This window comes from Natrix helvetica (assembly GCF_964273705.1).
Source record: "Natrix helvetica genome assembly, chromosome: 13".
Lineage (NCBI taxonomy): Eukaryota > Metazoa > Chordata > Lepidosauria > Squamata > Natricidae > Natrix > Natrix helvetica.
Genome location: NC_138557.1, coordinates 17,904,492 through 17,925,134, shown reverse-complemented (window position 1 = coordinate 17,925,134; position 20,643 = coordinate 17,904,492). Strand labels below are relative to the sequence as shown.

Here is a 20,643-nt window from a genome sequence, read left to right as displayed (position 1 = left end):
CTGCTTCCGCTTAATTGCGTTTGAACTTTACTCCTCTCTCTCCTCCCTTCTGTCATGCGTCATATTTACGAACTAGGTTGTAGAAATATGAGATCCAACTCTGGCCAAAGGTATGCATGGAATCCTCCCTCCAATGCCAACCTGATAATGGTCATTGGCAACGCTTTACAAGTTAACATCCGATATTTGTGTAACTCTTGTCCTGTGGTGAGTTGTCCAGTGGCGATTTGGCCGTGGTGAATTGTCCCACGGTGAGTTGGTGTGGAGAACTGGCCAAGGCAAGTTGTCCTAGAATCCTCTGATGTGCCCGGGACCAGCTCCTCTTCCGCGTCTGGGGAAGCGTCCAAGGAGGCCATCACACGAACTGTGGTTCGTCTAAGAAAAGTGCTGGAACTCTCAGCTTCCTTTGGAGCTTCTGATTACAAAAGTCCACAGCCTATTAAAATGGCCCGACCTTTAGTTCAGGGTGAAATACACTTGGATGGCATTTAGGTCAAACTGTTGTGGGAAACCACTCCCTTGTCTCAGCATATGGTGTAAACTTTAGCATTGCTTTAAGCCATCCTAGAGGTCAGTTGGTTGTGCAGTATGAACACAGCAATTCTATTTTGTTCTTAGTTTTGGGGTTAGGCATATTGTGTGAATCCAGCCAGTGTCAAGTTCTGTTGGCAGCAACCTGCAGATGACTAAAAGGATATATTTACTGGTTATCCTCGCCTTATGTTGGCAATGGGGGGCAGAACTTCCATCACTAAGTGACTTGGTCACAGAGTATGACATCACGTGACCATGCCACTTAGGCAGGGCAACTCTGGCTGTTGACATAAAATGAGGGCCTGCGACTTCTGACTTCCTGCTGGTTTCCGCATTGACTTTGCTTTTGGCAAGTTGGCAAGGAACATCAGAAATTGTAACCATGTCAGGGCCCCTGCAATGGCCCAAACTCAGAGGACTATGTCATAAGTCCCCCTCCTTCAGCATTGTTTGAATGGTCATTGAATGATTGAAGTAACCCGAGGAAACCTGAATTCCTCATTTTCTTCTTCTTCTTCTAAGACTAGAAACTCTACCTTTTCCCCACTTCAGAAGTAAGATGTTCAGGTGACTAATTTCCACCCCAACGTATTTTTGCAGCCCTGTCTTGGGTCTTGTAAGTCATGCAAAGTTTGTCTTCAGAACCTGTCAAAATAGTTTGAAGCAGAGCAGTAGTTTAGCCAAAGAATTGCCCCTGTTGAAGCTCCTTGGTTTCCTCCTAGGTGAGAGAGGCGAAAAAGAAAGATCCCTTTGAAGAAAGCGGGTTGAACCTGAGTCCCACCGCAGCAGAAGCCAAAGAGAGATTGCGTGCCAAGCGGGTGAACAAGAGGGCGCCTCAGATGGACTGGAACAAGAAGCGGGAGATTTTCAGCAACTTCTGAGCCCACCAAGGGGCTCTCTTTCTTTCCCCCCTGGCTCCTCCTGCACGAAGACATTTGCAAGGTGCACAACTTGTGTCCCACCCCGACGGACAACGCAGTTCATGCTCCACATTTTTCCACAGGCAAGACGGATTCTCTCTGATCGCGGCGAGCGAAAGGGAAGGCGAAGAAGGCGGGAGGGAGAGAAAAACCTCTTGCAGTTTGTATTAATTATGGATCATTTAACTGGCAATATTAGAATATATTATTTATAGGACCATTTTTATATAAGGAATTGTTTGAGTTGCTTTTCTTCCCCATTTAGATATTTTAAAATATTTTTACATTCCAAATCAGCACCTTTCCTTTCCATTTAGCTGAAAGCTAGAGTTTATACTACTATGGACTGCAATGTTAACAGCTTCAGAAATGGATTAGCCAACTATTCCTTCATTGTGACTCTTTCGGTTCTGAGTTTGGAGTTTTATTTTTTTCATACTTTATCTTCAGTACTTTATTCAGTTAGCACTTGAAAATCCCTTGTTTTTAGCATAGCAGATCCTTTTCTTTCCAGTCCTTTTTCAGGCTCATAACTTAACAAGTACAAGATTTTTGTTACAAAATACAACACACGATTACAAGGACAGAGATCATAAGCAGTCAAGCCAACCTGTCATTTATTAAGGGATTGTAATCTGAATTCATTTTTGTTATAACAGAGTCGCTCAATAATGAAATGGATGGCCTATAAATTTAATAAGTAAAGAAATGGAATATACTTTTTAGTGAGACTTGAGAAACACAGGAAAAAAAAGTTCCTTCAAGAATGAAGTTCTTGCTGGTAAGCAAGAAACATCTCAAGGTGAATTTCTATTATTTTTAGGGCATTAAAAAAACTTACAATTCTTTAGTTTTGCTGATCTTCAGGAGCTGTGAGGCAGCCAGCCTCCCTTTCAGCTTGCAACCTAAAGTTTCTGTCCCCCAGATGTTGACAGAGTTTGGTCTCAGGTGGGACTAATCTTCACACAGGTGGTAAACATGATTGTGAATTTGGTGTGATGCTCTCTAGCTCTTCCACGGTTGCTCTTGGGGAAAGTGTGAATGCTAGATACCAGTGGGTCTGCTGTTCCCCAAAGAACATTGTGGCCCATCTGCTCCAGAGGGGTCCCTTTGTGCCTAACTTGGTGAAGACTCAACATCCAAAGACGGTGGGCAACAGGGGGGGGTTCTGGTGGTTGTCATTGGCCACTGACCGTTCCGAGGGAGCCAGGAAATAGAACCCACAGGGAAACTCTTACATCTAAGCCCTCTAGGCAAGGAGCATTTTTACTCCATCTTTATTCCTGGCGAGACACCTGCTATGGGAAATTTCGGCTGCAAATGCCAACATGCCTTGGATCCGGGTCAGGACAGAGCAGGCAAATTTGGAATTTCCCACCAAATTGATTCTCTTTTGGTGGGAATGTGGTTTCTAGTGTTTCTGAACAGCATAAAATCAAGGCAATATTTCCAAGTAATTTCTGTAGAACTCTCTTGCCCATAAAAATGCCACTAAGAGTTGTGGACCCAAAGTGGAGGTCACTCTGGACAGAAGTACAGCTCCCAACATTTTGGTGATGCCCCGGACACCTTCAGAGGAGCTACCAAGTTGGAATGATTAATTTGGCAGGAGGGATATGTGGCAAGTCAGAAATAATCTTAACCATATTAAATATAAATCTAATTGAGTTAATGAATGAAAGCTACCCTATTCTTAAAGGCTGAATGTGGTCTTTGGCATGGAAAAAATGCCCACCAGAGAACAGTTCCCTGAGCAGGAAGGGAGGGGCCTCCTCGCAGCTTTGCTAATGAGGGAAGGAAAAGGGCAGGGATGGCTCTCCTGCCTTCCCCAGGAAAAGGAACAATCCTTTTAACTTTTTTAAAAAAGGTTTTAAGAAGCTAGCTGAAGGGGGTGCAGTTTTTCTTTATTTTTTTTAAAAAACAGAGGGCATATAAACAAGGAGTTGCCTTTTAATGATGGCAGAGATTAAAGATTGTTCTCCTGGGGTCCCCAAAGTCCAGGAACTGGCTGCAATGGTGCAATCAAAGCCCTGCATTTTTTGTGTGCAAACTGTTCCCTGGCACTCCTGAAAGAGTGGGGGGGAAGTGATGTTTTTGTGCGTTATGAATAAACAAATTTGGGGCTTTATGAATATTTTGCAAATGGTGGACTTGAAGTTTGCTTAGTTTGTTCTTCCCTTGAGAAAAAGGTAGTGGTTGAGCAATTGCAGCATTTCTTTCCAGAGGGGCCTTTTGTTCAGGCGCTGCCTGGGTTGACCTTAAGAGTCAGGGGCCAGACTGAGGGCTCTGATGCTCTGAAGAGGCTTCTGATACGTCATATATGAGTTTGCGATCCATTTGCACACCTCATTCCAGGCTCCACTGCCTAATTATACCCCTAGGAGTCGGGCTTCAACCACAGAATCTCTGGGAGAGAAAAGGTTCGTATTGCAAAAGAATCAAATTCCAGATGTGGCTGTCCTGTTAAAGAAACCAGGAAGCTTCCAGTGAAAACTTTTTAGGAGTGGGGAGACCATAAGCTGCAATTCCCGCCTCATCCTTTCTTATTTTCCTTCCAGTGAATCTGATTGTAGAAGATGTGATTGTTTTTTAAAGGACAAGTAAGAGCCCTGAGTGTCTGCTTCTCTGGAACTTTGTCTTGTCTTTGTAGGGGATATCCCGGCAGAGAGAGGGAAGGCTTGGCGGTGATCCCATCCACCCTTTGGGGCCAGTAGGTGCCTGTCAGTTAGGCAGCAAGCAATGCTTGTCGTTTTTGAAGTCTGTCTCTCCAGCTTGTACACCTTGAGGCTCTCTAGAGGTGCTGGGGGTAGAGTGTCCTTAATGGCATCTTGGTTGAGAACAAGTAGCAGTGCATTTCTCCTTGTCTGTGGATGGTCCCAATTTGGGAGATATTAAACAAGAATTTTGGATTTAGAAAACTAAATTTCAGATTAATGATTCCATTAATCTTTGGCTTCCTTATTGTCCATGCAGGATGTCAAGGGTTGATACAGATCCCAGAAGCTGTCTCCTCAAACATCACTGTTATAATGGATTTTTTTAAAAATGTAGCAGTGCCCCCTGGGTGTTTTCCATAAAGTCAAGATGGCAGCCAAAGCCCCTCCCCTTTCCATGGGTGGCCCATGTACAAAGGAGGTAGGGCTTCCATTGCACAGCTGCTCCTGCCAGCTTCGGTTTCTCTTTCCTGCCCCCCCCCCCAACTGATGCCCCTGAACCCACTTATGAGCAGGGAGAAAAATGTCACTGCAGTTTTCATTTTCTCTGCAATGATTCACCACCAGATTCCAAATTATTTTAATAGCTGTCCTGCTGTAAGTGATGGAGGCGTAAAAACGTGGCATGATGATGTGCATAATGTAAGGCTACCGAAATGGAAATCCCACCCCCTTCCATTTCACGGTTGCAGGAGTCCCCCTTTGCCTCGGCTTGGGCATCTCTGTTTCTGCTCTGCCCTCCCTAGCGAGAGTTGGTGGGCTCAGAGCCCAAGGCTTGGAGATGTCCAGCTGATCTAATGGGGGAGGGGATGCTCTTCATTGGAGGAACCGGAGCCACCACAACGGGCATCTTCTGGGGATGGATGCCAATGTGGAAGAGGCATCTTCTGGGGGAGGCGTGCGTTTTTAAAATGTGTGGGGAGACCGGTATTAAGGTGGGAAATCTTCAGGTAGTTCTCATGGCTTGCGTTGAAAGTGTTTTTTGAGTCACCTTTTTTGCTTATCGTTTTATGGAATTGTTTTCACATTAAGAGACGCTGGGGCAAAAGGTGGGCACCAGCCTTGCGGCCTTTTTCTCCAGAGGACAAGTATGCAGGTGCCAACCTAAGAAGGGCCTTTGTTAGTTTTCCAGACCGAAGGCTCCCTGGATGGTGGGTGGGACGAAGGCCCCAAATGAGTCCAGCCATCATCCCGACCTGTCCCCTGCGTTATTCCCAAAGGGACTTCCCTCTGCTTCCTGGAATGATGCTGGTGGATAAAAGCACACACTTTCTTCTTCTGCCATCCTGCCAGCTCTGTAACTTGATTTCTGCACATTTTAGAAATTCTCTCTCACACAAAAACTGACAAAAATAACTATTTTAATTGCATTGTGTTTAAAAAAGTATACTACAATGTCAATAATAAAACTGGTTTCTCATGGATAGCAAGTTTTGTTGTGTTGGTTATTCTGTTTTCTTTCCATTGTTTCCCCATCCTGAACTTGTCTCCCAAACACATTTTCCGACAATTCTCAAGGTTCACAGAATCCCAAAGGTCCTCCCTCGTCTGAGCCTTTCCGGACTGCTGAAGTCGGTCAGGCTTCTGTGTGGCACGAGGACAAGATGGCCGCCAGCACTGTGGGATTGAAGCCCCGCCCTTTTGGGTTGCACATGCGGCACAGGTAAAGAGGGAGGGGCCTTAATTGCGTCATGACCCCACTCCATTGGGCCACCCTTAGTTAAGGTTAGCATTAACTAATTAGCAACACTTAATGTTGCTAAGTTTTAATTTTCAATGTAGCACAAGAAAACGTTTTAAAAAATAAGCAGCATCACCTGCATTCATTGCTGGTGAACTAACGTAAATGATAGCAGACAAAACTTGGTTTGGGTTCTAGATTTATCTTTTTGTGCGGGAAGTCTCATCGCCCAACCTTGCCAAAGACCAAATGTGGCTGGGAGGTAACAATGGACGCTTTTGCTTGTTTTAAAATGTGAAAATGTAGACTGACAATTCATTTAGGATCCTATTATGTCCATTCAGCTATTGGTGTAGTAGGGTGTGAATGCATCAACCCCCCCACCCCCCGCTCCCATCGAGACATGGCCTTTTCTGCCCAGAATCGGACTTCAATCGGCTTCTCCTCAGGACGGGCGTAACTCTTCCAAGTCTGAGGCACCGTGGTGGGGGCTCCTGAGGCTGCACGTCGGACCAGATGACTGAGTTGGAAAAGGCCTTTGCTGGCATCGAGTGAAGAGCACTGGAAATGCAGATTCCAGGCAGGGAGGAGGATGGGGGGGGGGGGACACACACCAGTCTGCTACGAGACAGAGAAACCGGAACCCTCAAAGCCCAGGCAAGGCTGGAAGGGCCACTCTGCAACCTGCAGCCACCTCGCTGGGGTTCTGCTTGGTTCCTTATGTTAAGACCTACATCTCCTCTGCGTCAGGAGTCAGGGCACTTCTTCCTTCAAACCCACCCACCTCTCCCCATGTTGAGTTGCTGGTAAGGCTGGTTTCCTTGCTTAAGAAACCTACCAATTCTCCGTGGCTTTGAACAGAGGCCCCTCTGGTCCTAGTTCAACCACGAGGCCCCCTTGTCTGTAGAGTTGCACCCCCACAAACTAGTCGAGAGCTGAGCAAGCATGCTCCCTTGGTCTCTTAAGCGCTACCACATCCTTAAACTCTTGTTGCCTGCTTGAGTTGGCTTTTGGGGCAAGAGGCAGACTTGGCAGTTCCCAGCATCCCTCACAATTTCAATGACCTCTTGGGTCCCTTCCAACTCTTACGATTGTATTCATCATGTACTGGGGGTGGTGTAATGAACCCTGCAGTGTGCAGAGTTGGTCTTGATGACCTCTTGGGTCCCTTCCAACTCTGATTCTACTAATCATCAGTTGTGGGGCGGGGATGTTAGAAGCCCAGAGGACTGCAGTTCTGCAATGGGCTGGCTTTGGCTCCTCCGGCATCTGGGCGGCACCAATTTCGCTTGCTTTGGGCACCAGTCTTTCCCTGAAGAATTCTGGGCTGGGCACCACTGCCTGGGCCTCCCTGCTGTCCCAATCTGTCCCTCTCTAGGATTGTGGTGTCACTGTTGCTGCTTCAAGCATTTGACCGGATAGTTTATTTTCATTTCATTTGGAGAGATTTTGTTCCTTAAGTGAGAAACCCAGCTATGTTTAATATAAATAAACATCTTGAAGGCCCTTGCCTGCCCCAGATCTATGCAGTCATTCCTTCTCCTTCCAGATACCCCTCTTGAATTAATCCAGCCTAAGTCTCTTCCCACATACTTTATTTATTAAAAGTGCTTGCTGGGTAAAGTCCATCATTCCCAGATAGCAGCCTTTACATGGAGGCTCGAGAGGCAGCGTGAAATCCCAGCCCCGCACTTCTGTGCCCAGAGATGGCGGACAGGAAGACCTCCTCTTTGTCCAAGGAGGCACTGCAGTTCCTGGGACGGGCTCCAAGTTTTGGCCTGGCGGAAAACAGCTTCTCCCAAGCAACGGAATCCCTGAGACAAAGAGGCGGGGGAGGGGGGGCTGTTCCTCAGCACTTTGTGGATCCCGGACAGATGTTCCTATTGAGGCACTCGCTGCAGCGTGGATGGACAGGCAAGCAGATCTGCTGCCCAAAGCCGACCAGGAGCCAATTTAACTCACTCCAGAGAGTCCTGCAAGCAGCAGAGCAGGGAGAGGAAAGAAAACATTTTAGTGTGGTAGAAAAAGTAGCACAACTTCGATATCCAGCGATGCCTGAAGCAGATGTTGCAGGAAGACAATTCCCAGCCGGTGAGACCAAGGGGACAATCACACCAGGAAATAACTACAATTCTGGAGTGTCAAGCAATAGAGGCGAGTGGGTCTCTGACACGGGGGACCCTAAAGGGAAGTGAAATTGCCACCACACCCCATTTATCAAAGTGGAAGCCCAGAGGCTGCTCCCTGCCCCCCCACCAGAACTCTTCTCTTTGTCCTGGGTGGGAGGAGGCATTTTAGAGTCACCTTCCATGCATACTCCACAGGGTTAGGTGGATTCCTCGGGGACGCCAGGCAAGGAAGACGAGTCTGGAGCTGCTCTTTGACTTTCATTAACAAGTGAGGTGTTGGCTGGTGCACGGAGGTCTGCTCCCTCCATGGTGATGGGAGACAGAATGCTTTAACCAAAGCCCTACAGCTGTGAGAAATGTCCTACAGGAGAACGCTCAAATTCTGTTGTTGTAAGGGCCAAGGTCAACCTTTTGCTACAGCACTGAAATAAATGGGAAGATGGAGTAAGGTGGAAAAGGGGCCTTGCCCTCTTCCAAGTAAGAAGGTGTGCCTATCCCATTGGAAGGAGCAGCACTGCTGGTGGATACGTATGGAATGCAGACCTTAAGACGAGCATTTTCCAGCCTGTATTCCAGAGAATGGGAATGAAGGCTGCTTTGGCACTGTGGTTATGGCACCAGACTGGAAACTGAGAGTCCACAAATTCTAGTCCCGTCTCAAAGCACAAAGGCAGTTGCTTCTGAAAACGTTGGCAAGAAAACTGCAGGGGACTCAGCAGGAGTCAAGACTGACTCGAAGCCCCACCCCCATTTTTTTGCAGAGAAACCTGAGCTTTTCCACGGTTGATCCCAGTTCCAGAGAGGAAAATGTGATGAGCCTCGAAAAACAGAACCCACCCACCCCCACCTCCTTAAAGAGACAATACTGGAAGGAAAGGTCAACTGGAGACCAGTTTTGATGGGCCTTTGCTTGCATCTCATCCGCTTAATAAGGAACGGTATTGTGGGAGCTTCTTAATTCAATGTCCTTGCACAAAACTCATGGGAGCTGGGACCCCACACGGAGACTAAGAGAGAGGGAGAGAAGTGAAGTGTTTAGGGCCAGTTTGGAGAGGCTCACCTGGGCAGCCATTCTTCCAGGGTTTGCCTCGTTTCCTCTGGAAGTTTTGTTTCCTTTTTTGCCCACTTTAACCTGTTGCAAATCCGGTGCACGTGCGTGTCCACACCTGTAGTTCAAAATCAGAAAGAGGTGGCTTTCCTAAACAAGGACCGGGCAAAGCCCCTCCCTGCTGCAATCAGATGGATCCCCAGCCCCTTGAACGAGGGCATTTGATCCCCTTGGGAGGACAGTTGCAGCCCAATCAATCAGCTGAGATTGCAAAATGGCCTTTTGTTTTAAGTTTAGAAAAATCCCGGTTTGGGCCACAGAAGGAGATCTCAGAATGGAGACCATGGATTTACTGGAGAGTGCGAGAAAGGCCGAACAGACATTTGACAAGGTTTTGGTTTTCTAGAGGGCCGGGTCAGATGATCCAAGCCTGCAATTTGGTCTGTGGCTCTGAGTGTGGGGAGACACCTTAGCCGCTGCCTTGAACCAGAGAGCCTTCTGGCGCTTTCCCAACTCAGCCCCCCGATTCTCCTCCCTCTCATGAACAAAACCTGCAGTCACAGGCTGAAGGCCTTTTATTCAGCCAAGGGCTACGTGAAGCTCCTGCAGTAAGAAGCGGGTGGAGAAACAAGCGGAAACCTGGAGACTTTCTGATGTCCAGGGCAAGATCCCAAGCTTTCTCCACCAGTTCCCACCACGACTGGAGACCCTGGAAGGAGGAGAACATCAGTGGCCTGGATAGGAAAGGCTCCAAAAACGTTCTTCCCTCTGGGGCTCCCAGGAGCAGCAGGACTGTCCATGGCATATTCATCGTCAATAGGAAAGAAATCGAACTGGAGACCATTTCCAACATCCCTGCTGATCTGTTTAATGGCTGCTTTGCCCTACGACTCCTTCTCAACTACCCTCACAGCCAAGGAGCCCATCAGGAATCAACAAGCTGTATTTCCCACAAATGACACCCCCCCCCCCAGCAATCTCCCCCCCCCCCAATCGCTCATCAGCATTCAGGAAAGCAGGGCAGAATAAAGAGCAAAGAAAGCACCGCAGCGCCCCCTGCTGGAGGATTCCATCATGTGGCAGAGGGACTCCAAGCAGAGCTACTCAGCCGCAAACAAGCTTTGGCAGCTGGATGCCAGTCAAGACGCCCCCACCCCCCCAGGCCTCCCCCCCTCCCTCCCCCATGGCTTGCGACCATTCTTTAAGATCCATCCCACTTTATTTATTCCCCTCTGAAATTTGGGCTGGCTAAAAAAGTGGCCGGCATTGCTTTCATGCCAGCCCACGGAAAGATGGATAGATGTATTTCACTGTGCACTTTGAATACGTAGTGGAAAGAGGAAACTTAAGAGTTGATGCTACAGGGAACAAATTCTGACTGAAGCTGGAGGCTCTGCTTCGGATACCAGGAAGCCCCTCCCAGAAGGTAAGAAGGAAAACAAGCCGTGAAGCGGAGGTACAGTGTCCCAGCTCAGGCCACACTCTGGCGCTGATTCTCCTGGCATTTCAGAAAACTTTCAAAAACACGCCTGTTTCCCTAGGAGGAGCTGTGTGGAGTTCATGAGAGGGATGTGATTGGTAGGGACAGTTCCTGTCTTTGGCTCCCATTACATGCATCTGCCATTATTGTGGCCAATTGTACCGAGGTTTAATTCAGCAGGGGCTGCCCAGGGACGCTGTCTCAAGAACAAGATCATCTAAATTGACTGAAACACTGGTAGTCTTCAACTTACAACCACAATGGAGTTGTGAGGGTCATAAATCACAGCACCCATTCGATTCTATGACTTTGCTGTGGCCGTCATTAAGTGACTGCTGTGGATTTAAAGCTGCAAACGGCCATAAATGCAGAGGCATCAAGGTGCAGTCCTGTGGCTTCTGGGGAGGGGGGGGCAGTGGGGGCAGCAGTGGCTGTCATAACTTCAGGACAGGATCCTAAGCAACCAAGGGGAGGGGGGGCTTTGTAACTTTGAATGGTTGCTAAGCGACTGATCATAACGAATGAATAAATAAATACATCTGAACTTTGAAGTTTGGGCAATCCAGATGTGAATATGACAGCTGAACAGGAATTGGAGCATGAAGGATTGGAAGACGGGAACATTACTGAATATGAACTGAATATGTGGAAGGGATTGTCAAAAAATCTAAATGTGCAAGAATTAGCTGAATGCTTGTTCCCCCAAAAGACAGAGAAAGAAATCCACCATGTCAAGAGACATACCGATCCCTGAGACGTTATTCCAGGCAATGTCCATCACCAGGTGGGCCATCTTCGGACCGACCCCGGGCAACTTCACTAACTCTGCAACTGTCTCTGGGATGTCGCCAGCATAGTCCTGCTTCAGGATTGCTGTGGTTTGCTGGATATATCGCACCTTGTTCTGCAGCCCATGAAAAGGTCAGTCAATGAGGAGGAGGAACAGCCCTGCCAGATCAGACCAAGGCTAATCTCTTTCCTATTGTGTCTTAACCAGCTGGCCCCAAGGGAACCTAGTGCTTGCAACTCAAAAAAAGACCTTCTTTTTCTCTGTCCCACCACTGTTCCCCTTCAAATAGTATTTGGAGACAGCTGTCTAGAAATAACATGGAAGCCTCAAGACCACAATCTTCCATCGACTTCTCTAAACCCTTTGAAAAGCTATCCAAGACCAGCAGCCCTCCAAGGATTATCCTTCTCCATTCTTTATCTAACCTGCCTTAGCTTAGAGCCATCCAGGCTGGTGGTCACCATCACCACAATAGGGCAATGCATTTCACAGGTGTGCCATAGCACTCAGCAACAGCACTCAGACTCAGATGTTACCCAACAGTGCTTCACAGGCCTCTCTGCGTGTCAGCTGTCCAGCTAGAGCAGGGGTGGCGAACAAGTTCGACAAAAAGAGCCAAAATTTTAAACTGTGAGAGTCAGAGAGCCACACCACGCAGTGACCTGCCAAAACAGACCCGGAAGCAATGTTCCCTCTAATTTTTTTTCAATGTGAGCAGAAAAGTATAGTGTTTGAGCGGCACATTTTCATGCCTGAGCACCCGAATTTTTTTCACAGATGTCACCTAAGACAACAACGAAATCAGTATTATTTGAAACTCAAAGTTATGTTTCTTCAAGGTACCCGCTTAATTCAAAGTGTTATATAATATCAGTATCACTTAACAACGCTCCTGCTTAGCAACCAAAATGTTGGCTCAGAAACTCTGGCATTTGAAGCACGCAACTCTTAAAGCTGTCAAGTTACAAGACCCTTGCACCCCTAACCCTTTAGGGAAAAAAACCCCCAGGGGTCTTCAAACCTGACAGCTTTAAGATTTGTGGACTTCAACTCCCAGAATTTCTCCTCCAGTCCTGTTGGCTCAGGAACTCTGGCATTTGAAGCATGGAAGTCTTAAAGCTGTCAAGTTACAAGACCCTTCCACCCCTAGAAAAAAAATGCAGAGGTCTTCAAACCTGACAGCTTTAACACTTGTGGACTTCAACTCCCAGAATTCCTCCTCCAGTCATGTTGCAGCGACGTCATCTGCGTGGATCTGCTCCATCTTTGCTTTCTTCATTGTGGGCAGGGCTACTGCTGAAGATGCCGACGAGTACGAGTTGCCACCAGAATAACTGCTGCTACCTCCTCCTCCTCCTCCAACAGAATCACCAGATTTGCTCCTGAGCTCAGCGCTAGGTTACCTCTGCCCCCTCCCCCTCCTCCGTGCTTTTGAGGAACCATGAGGCTTTTTTCCCCCTGCTCCCCCCCCCCCGCCTTCCTACTGGCTCCTGCAGCCTCATGGCTCCTCAAAAGCACAGCAGCGGAGGAGGAGGGGGCAGGGGTAACCCAGCGCTGACTGAGCTCAGCTGCTCCGAGCGGAGGGGAGGCGCCACTGCCACGCGCGGAGATGCCGGCTGGAGCTTTGGCGGCTTCATCTCAGCCGCAGCGCTGGGCGGCAAATCCGGCAGTGCTGCCTGTTAGAGGAGGAGGAGGAGGAGGTGGCAGCAGTTCTTCCGGTGGCGATGGGGGCTTTGGGGCTTCACAACTAGCCTCAGTCGCCCCATGCTCCTCAAAGCAAGTCTGGGGAAGTCCTTTGCAGGCGGCCCGTTCTAGCTGCCTGCAAAGGACCTCCCCAGCTTCCGAAAGGGAGCGCGCGATCCGAGCCACAGTATACAAAATAATGATAAGAGGCAAAGAGCCTCATTCATTTTGGCCGGGAGCCGCATGCAGCTCGAGAGCCGCGTGTTCGCCACCCCTGAGCTAGAGAATCCAAAAAGAGAATTCCTCGGACAAAAGGAAAACTTTATTGAATACACTACATTGGCACAGAAGAAGCAAAACCAGCTCTGAGTTTCCCACGTGAAAGTCTACATAGTGGGACTTGATTTTCCCCCTTGGCCATCCCCCTCAGTTCATTGCGTTGCCCAATTAAATCCGCTTCTTTTGTTATGGGAACAGTCTGGATCTTTCAAACACCAGCGCTGTGTGACCTTGGGGTTGGCAGCAGGGCCTCACAATCTGCAGGTTGGCATTTCATTCCCTCCCTGGCATACCATCCAACCCCCCCTTCCGATTGTTGTCAATCTGAGAGCGAAGAAGAAACTAGGTGAAAGAGGGAATCAGAGTTTTACAGAGTCAGCCTGTTGCCCCAACAATCTGGCTCCTCATTTTATTGACCTCGGAAGGAGGGAAAGCTGAGTCAACTGTGAGAATTGAGCTGCCGGAGTGAGCAATGAGTTAGCCTGCAATACTACATTCTAACCATTGTGTCACCATGGCTCTTATACATACTTCTTTTATTTTAAATATTTTTATTAGAATATGTTTTGGTAGAATTTTTTTTGCTCTTGAATTTTCCTTTGTGAAGCAAAGTTAGTAACACAAACGCCTGAATTGTGAAGCTTGGCCAGGGAATCAAAGGGGACACCGAAGGGGACAGAGAGGCAGACCCCCACCCTCCGCCAGCAGGTCTCCTGGCCACCCTGGGATGTGCAGAGCAGCAGCTCCTAATCAGCAGGAGGTTTCCTTGGGCTGCTCTGTGCAGGCAGAAGATGGAACAGGTTGTAATGCACTGAGGATGCCAAGTAGTTTGGTAATGAATGCAACGGCCACACTCGCACACAATTGGCCTGGGCCTCTTTTGGCAAAGCTGTCAAGATGGATTGTGAAGCTCCAAAGCTTGTAAAGCTTTGAGCCCCATCAGCCGACCTCAAAGGGTTGGGATGGGTGAGTGGGTGGCAGGGGTTCTCCATGGAAATCAGAGAGTAGATTAACCTACAAATTAACCATGCTTCCCTGGCTCTTCCCTTCAACACGTAGCAAATCACTCACCCTCCAAAAGCCGACGGGGTAAATGAGCCGGCCCAGCACCTCCTCGTCAGTCTCCAGAATCCGGTCCACCGTAAGGCCGTGATCCCGCAGGCGCATCATGGCCGCGGAGGTCACCTGGTCCTTTGTTTGGCTGGAAAGCATCAGTGACAGCAGAATTTGGTAGCGCTTCACCTGCCAAGCAGAAGGGAGAGAGGCAGGGGGGGACCCTGTGTTTCTGGCTGGCCTGGGGTTCCCCTAGGCCTAGGCCCTCCTCCTAGGCCCCCTGGCTGCCCTGCTCACCTCCGGAGGAGCCTCCCTATCAAAGCATGCCCCAGCTCCCATCTGGTCGACCGGGGCATTCCTCTCCCTCCGCATCTCCCGGATGTTGGCCAGCTGCTGCTCCCAGTTGGCCGGTTCCCATTTCTGCTTCTTGGCCTCAGGGGCCTCTGCTGCCCCGTTTCCCTCTGAGGGTTCATAGGCAATGCCGACTTTCCTCCCCCTCCGGAGATTTCTTATGCAGAGGGTCTCTGTTGGTGCTGTGACACACAATGGAACACACACACACACTCAAATAAGCAATGGGAGACTCAGAAAAGCTCTTGGTTCATTTCATCCATAGCTACAAGATAGGATGACATTTTCAAACTTGGCCAAAGAGAAGACACTGAATCAGGAAGAGTCAAAGGTGAACACCAGGGTAGCAACTGGGAGGCCGGCTACTGCGGCTGCGATCCCCTCCTTCTTCCTCCCTCATTCCGGAAGGCTCTGAGCAGCTCATGAGGAAAAAGGCATGCATCAAAGCTTGGTTCTTGGCTCTTTCCCATGAACAGCCAATGCTTTCCTTCTTCAACATTTTGCTTGACAAAGTAAATCTCTGCATCCATTTCTTGCAAGGCAGGCCTAATGTATCACTATCACCAAGGAGAGGTGATGCCTAGTGCATAGTGAACACTGGTTGGCTTTCTTCTTTTTTGGTCCAAATTGCCAGTTCAGCCTTTTGGCCCCAGGGACCGGTTCCATGGAGAGGAGCAGGCATGGTTTCGCGTCTCGCCTGCATCCCATGGATGGGGCGTCTTTGCTTGTTTGCATGGCCTAGGGTCAGGCCACGGACTGTGGGCTGGGGACCCCCGGTCTAGTTAATGAGTGCAACTGTATATTATATCAGAGATATGTGCTTTCCTATTGTTTCCACCATTGATGATTTTGCTGTATTCCCACCATTCAGGATCGTTTTTAGCACTGCTCTCACTCCTTGAGTGCATTCCTTACTTATCATATTTGTGCCCAGTCTATGCTTGATGTAATCCAGCTATAAAATGCTTAAGTACTTGTAAGCTTCATCCTAATGGCTCCTGATCGTTTAGCTATTCAGCATTTCAATTCTATTAATGAATATGATTTCACCCCAAACTACTGCTACTGTAGCATATTGCTCTAGACTAAATCCCATTGCTATTATCTCTTCTCAAAATTCTGACAGTATTTGTCAATGACTGGAGTTTTATTTATTTGTATCCTCTCTCTGTTATTTATACAAAATAACTCAAGGTGGCAAGCACCCCTAATCCTCAATGTCTGTGGAGATTCCCAGTCCTCCCGCCAGCTGTCCCCGTTCCCTTGACAGGCAGAGGAAGGCAGACTCCTTAATGTCTATGGAAATGTCACCCAGGCTCTGCTTGTCCCAAAGGTGCTTTTTTCCCCCAAGAGGCAACTGGACTTCCTTGTTGTCCTCTGAAGATGTTTCGCTTCTCATCCAAGAGGCTTCTTCAGAAGCTCTCTGGAGAGCGAGGAACCTTCATGGATGAGAAGTGAAACGTCTTTAAAGACAAACAAGAAAGTCCAGTTGCCTCTTGGGGAAAAAAAAGCACCTTGGGGACAACCAAGCCAAGCAGAGGGGAGAGCCTCGCCTGCCCAAGCCCAGCGGAGCCTCCTTCCAACCGAGGACCCTCCAGAGATGGCACCGGTGCGGCTTTTGCCTGGTTGGCGGGGCGGCGGCGGGGGTGTCAGCTCCGTCCTGTGGGGCTCCGGAGGTCCCCCAGCCTCCCCCCTCCCCCCCAAGGGCAGGCAGCAGAGCGCCGAAGCCTCCCGCAGCCGCTCCGCGCCCCAAACAAGGAAAGGGAAAGCGGCTGCGGGGAGCCCGAGAGCGGCGAAGCCCTCCAGCCACCTGTCGCCCCCTTCCCTGAGGCGGAGGACGGCTGGGGGGCGGAGGGAGTGGCCGGCATACGAGCCCCCACGGCCCCCCTTTCCGCCAGGGGGCGATGAGCGGAGGGGGACCCCGGGCAGCCACCCCCCCGCCTCACCTCACCTCGGGCTTTGCTCAGCCGCCGCCGGGCTGCGAAGCTGCGCCCCGCGCACATGGCCCGCCCACCCGGGACTACAGCCCCCACAGTGCCCCGCGGCCAGAGCCGCCTCCTTCCGCCGCCGCCTGAGCCCCACGCCGGAAGCTCAGCGGCCCTTCCGCTCGCGGGGGGCGGGGCCTGGGAGTGGGCGGGGCTGTTTACGCGATCTGGGTCTAGCGCCGCGACCCTCGCCAGGGAGGCCGGTCAGTCGGCGGCGCCCGGGGCCTCTCCCGGCTTCTCCCGCGGGGCTGAGGTGGGAGGCAGCCGCGGGAACGCCGGGGGGGGGGGCAAAGGCGGGGGAAGGCCAGGAGCGGCCCGGGCGGGGGGGGGGTGTCGGTGCGGCCGCTGAGCTGCCCGGGATTGGGGACCCGGGACGTTCAGATTTGGCCCAGGGCCTCCCTCCGGGCCCAGCCATCCTCCCCGGGTGCCTGCGGGGGAAGGAGGAGGGCTGAGCATCGAGCGGGCTCCCAGAAGGGATAACCGGGGGTGGGTGGGTGGATCTAGTCCTATGAAAGCGGGCTGAGACGGGTGGCCTCCTGCAAAGCCCTTCAGCCGAGAGAGTCAGCTGGCAGGGACCAGGAGGGGAGCCTTGGCCATGGAGCCTCCTCCCTTGGCCTTTCCTGAGGCTCTGGAAGCCTGGCTCCCTCCCTGTGCCTGGGATGCTGAATGGCTGAAGGGCTCTGTTCCTGGAAGGGATGCATGAATAACTGTTAAACCTAATTAAAGGAGTCGCTCACTGAAGCATAGCTTGATTAATGAAAAGGCGATAGAGTAAAAATTATGAGGCATGTTACATCCAAAATGCTCTCTTTTTCTTACAGTAACACCATATTCCTAAGCGCCATTTTGTATTTTCTACACTGGAAATATTCTAGAAATAATAATTTCTAAAAGTACTAACAAGCTATTTACAAGCAGCAATAAATATGAGATCAATAAACCAATCTTTCATGCTCTCAATACAATTATTTCAGCTCAAAAAGCTTTTATAACCACTAGTGGAATACATATTATTATTACTCCACATATTAGTATTATTCCACTAACTAGTTGTTGAATAATAAAGTTTGAAGTGCTCTATCCAGACTGAAAAATAAGATTTATGTAATGATTAACTACCATTAGTGTTTGGGAAGAACAGCGTGACTATTTCTAAAACTTTGAGAATTGGTAAGCAAGGTAGATTTATAACATCAATTTATCTTAACAAATAACCAGCACGCTAATACCTACAGACCTGTAGTAATTATCTTTTTAAAACTCTAAAATACCTTGAATTTGTATGGTCATGCCTTTCAGCTTGGTCAAAAGAAAACTATTGTTGGTCTGAATTTAATTATTTTAGGTTCTCGTTTATGAAACCACCTTGTTCCGTTTCAAGAGGAAGGCTTTGTTTGCTTTTTTTCTTGTTTAAAAACTATAGTCCAAGGAACTGAGGGACCACCTAGAGGTAATCAGTTCCCCACTATAAACCTTTTGGTATCACAATTCTGCAAAGTCAGTTTGGTTCAGAGTTTGGCTCCTGGGCTCAACCAATGACCTCAGAGGACTAAACGGGAGTTGAGGCTCTTCCATACATTTTCTTAACTAGAGCACCACACTGGTTCTCCTCATATAAATTGATAACATTTTATGCAAAGAATTTGGTAGTTGTTTCAGAAGTAGCTTTTTTAAAATAAAGAGGAAGAATTCCTGACTAAGTTGGATATATGTTGTATTCCATAAAGCAGCCACCTGTATGCCATGTTTGAGCATGCATAGAGTGGATTGTAGGTGCCTACTTTTTTTGTCTCTCTTAAGCTTCTATCTCAGGAGGGTTACATTGAGAAAATCTCTCTTAACTATTTTCCCTTCATGAAGCAATCTTCTCTCCGTACAGTTTCCTGGATGCTGTCTTAGTTAACAATGGCAAAGCCACCAAGTAAAGATCCTGGGCTAAAGGAGAAGTTTAAGAGCCTCCTAGGGCTGTCATCCAGGCCCAATTCTAAGTCATCTGAAGGAAAACAGATAGAATTCATCATCACTGCAGAAATACTCAAGGTAACATTCAGAAATATTCTAAACCTGGGACTTATATTAAGAACCAAGAATTTTAATAGATGCCAGAAAAGAAAATTAATATCCAGATTTTAATTTCAAAGATTTTTTAGATCCTTTAAATTGCCTTATGATTTGCATTCCCCAAGGATTTGTGAATAAAATAAATCCTCGATTTAATAGACTTTGGTTTAGTGAAATGAATTACCATATTGTCTTCATATGCTCTAAGCATAAAATCCTGATAGTCATGTTATGTATATAACACACACACACACACACACACATATATATAATATGTAATATGTTTAAATCCCCTTTATATTTAAAGGATATTCTACTTTAAAAGATAACCCTTTCTCCCTATTACTGTGCAGCTGAGGGGATACAGTGACACCATCCTGATGGAATTGCTTTATATAACTAACCAGAGTTAACTAGCTTTGATTTATGAAGCAAATGTCTTAAACCCCAAAGCCCTTTGGAACCTCTTGCCCCATGAGGTGGGCTCCCATCATCCTGACTTTTCCAGATCTGGCTCTGCAGTTAGCATGGGGCCCCAATTCCCACCTTCCCTCCTGTATATTCTCCCTCCTTCCCCATTTTTAGTTATAACTTGTAGTTTATTGTAATTTTTAATCTGATTTTATATATCTATACATATATTTATAGTTTCATTTTAATGTTGTAAGCTGCCCAGTGTTGTGGAGAGCTGGGTGGCAAACAATTTTAAGAAGGGGAGAGGAAGGAAGGAAGAAAGAGAAAGGAAAGAAAGAATATATTGACAACTGGACATCCTGAACTGTTGTTTGCTGAACGGACGGGACGGGACTGTGATTGTGCTGGGAGGGATACCGTATTGGAGAGGTAATTCTTTCACTGACAGCCCCCAATCTTTGAGGCTGATGAGTGCCTTTAGACTTTTGAGAGCACATTGAACTTCGTGGCTGCTGTGGAGAGTTTCCAATCCATACAAAATATTACCAGTATATGAAAAACAAGCAGTTTCTAAGCTCTGTCCACTAGACTGATGTCCATTGCCTCTTATACTTCCTGTTCCCTCAGGATAATACTTAAAGTCATCTTTTCCCCCTTTTTTTCTTGTTCTGGGTAGAAGCAGTGCTGCAGTTGGGCATCATTTTTATTTTCTGAGAAACTTAGAGGGACCAGAACCATACTTAAAACTAAAAGGAGCTCATTCAGACTATGCAAGTCAGGTGGGACAGTTGGTACCTGTGGGAAACTGTTTGGCAGCTGTGGCCTTGACGTTGTGGTTCCTGTTATAGTTGTGCGTTCTCCAACTCAGCAAACAGGGATTTGTCAACCTGTAAGAGCCGAGTTTCTCCCCAGAGGGCGGGGCATGAGCAAGGAAGGCCAGGTTTTCCCCTTGCCTGTGCGAAGAAGATTTAACTAGGAAGTGCTAGTTCAGGTTCCTTCACTGCTTGATGTGGTCAGGCGTGTAGAGTCGCCATCCTGCCTGTGAACCTGCTGCTGCTTGTGCAGATCTGAGCCTATGTTTGTCTTTCAGGAACTGAGCGTAGAATGTGGCTTAAACAATCGGATAAAAGCAATTGGACAAATCTGTGAGGTGGCAAAAACTAAAAAGTTTGAAGAGGTGAGTATGCAGGGCTTGCTCTTAGGATAAATGAATGCCTGATCCACTCCCCTGCTGCTGAACTGTGCATCTTACGTGGCTCATCATTTACAGGTGGCCTGGGGTGAATGGAGGGAGGGACCCTGGATTGCTAACTCAGAGAATGGCTGTTTGCCTTCCCTAGCAGAAAAGGGGAGAGAGCAAATTCAGAGTTTAAATAAATAAAAGGAAGGCAAAACTGGCTCGATTTTTTTTTCTTTTGAAAGTAGATATTTTTATTCATTTCTTCTCAAGGTGACCTGGCTTTGTATAGTTATATGGCATTGGAAGAGAATGTCAGAAAGAATCTGTTAATTTGAGAATAG

The 20,643-nt window shown here is 48.1% G+C and overlaps 3 protein-coding genes across 5 annotated transcripts in view; 2 read left to right on the top strand and 1 right to left on the bottom strand.

Moving 5' to 3' along the window:
- Nucleotides 1-5,598, top strand: part of NHERF2 (NHERF family PDZ scaffold protein 2) — a 78,528-nt gene extending 72,930 nt beyond the window's left edge. The window contains exon 7 of the mRNA XM_081965407.1: nucleotides 1,257-5,598. Coding sequence (XP_081821533.1) covers nucleotides 1,257-1,415 — 159 coding nt within the window. The 3' untranslated portion in view covers nucleotides 1,416-5,598. The remainder of the gene's footprint in view (nucleotides 1-1,256) is intronic.
- Nucleotides 5,599-7,427: 1,829 nt separating this feature from the next.
- On the bottom strand, nucleotides 7,428-16,744 carry NTHL1 (nth like DNA glycosylase 1). The gene is made up of 6 exons (XM_081965425.1): nucleotides 16,614-16,744; nucleotides 14,609-14,844; nucleotides 14,330-14,500; nucleotides 11,251-11,410; nucleotides 9,039-9,144; nucleotides 7,428-7,822 (listed from the first exon to the last, which is right to left on the bottom strand). Exons 1-6 carry the CDS (start codon nucleotides 16,663-16,665, stop codon nucleotides 7,699-7,701), a joined length of 849 nt encoding a protein of 282 aa, XP_081821551.1. The 5' UTR covers nucleotides 16,666-16,744; the 3' UTR covers nucleotides 7,428-7,698.
- A 76-nt stretch (nucleotides 16,745-16,820) lies between these two features.
- The window catches only part of TSC2 (TSC complex subunit 2), a 60,767-nt gene continuing 56,944 nt past the window's right edge, over nucleotides 16,821-20,643 (top strand). For 2 of the 3 annotated variants that reach the window (XM_081965381.1, XM_081965380.1), the window contains exons 1-3: nucleotides 16,821-16,900; nucleotides 18,527-18,687; nucleotides 20,213-20,299. In XM_081965381.1, the coding sequence (XP_081821507.1) occupies nucleotides 18,553-18,687; nucleotides 20,213-20,299 (222 nt within the window). In that variant the 5' untranslated portion in view covers nucleotides 16,821-16,900; nucleotides 18,527-18,552. The remainder of the gene's footprint in view (nucleotides 16,901-18,526; nucleotides 18,688-20,212; nucleotides 20,300-20,643) is intronic. The other variant, XM_081965382.1, reaches the window with a different exon arrangement.

What these genes read in the sequence shown, in the direction of transcription:
- NTHL1 (XM_081965425.1), bottom strand. Translation starts at nt 16,665, where the DNA reads ATGTGCGCGGGGCGCAGCTTCGCAGCCCGGCGGCGGCTGAGCAAAGCC. An exon ending in ATAGGGAGGCTCCTCCGGAG is followed by an intron (nt 14,501 to 14,608) that starts GTGAGCAGGGCA and finishes TCTGCTTGGCAG; the next exon opens with GTGAAGCGCTACCAAATTCT. An exon ending in CTGGAAGAATGGCTGCCCAG is followed by an intron (nt 7,823 to 9,038) that starts GTGAGCCTCTCC and finishes TGCTGCTTGCAG; the next exon opens with GACTCTCTGGAGTGAGTTAA.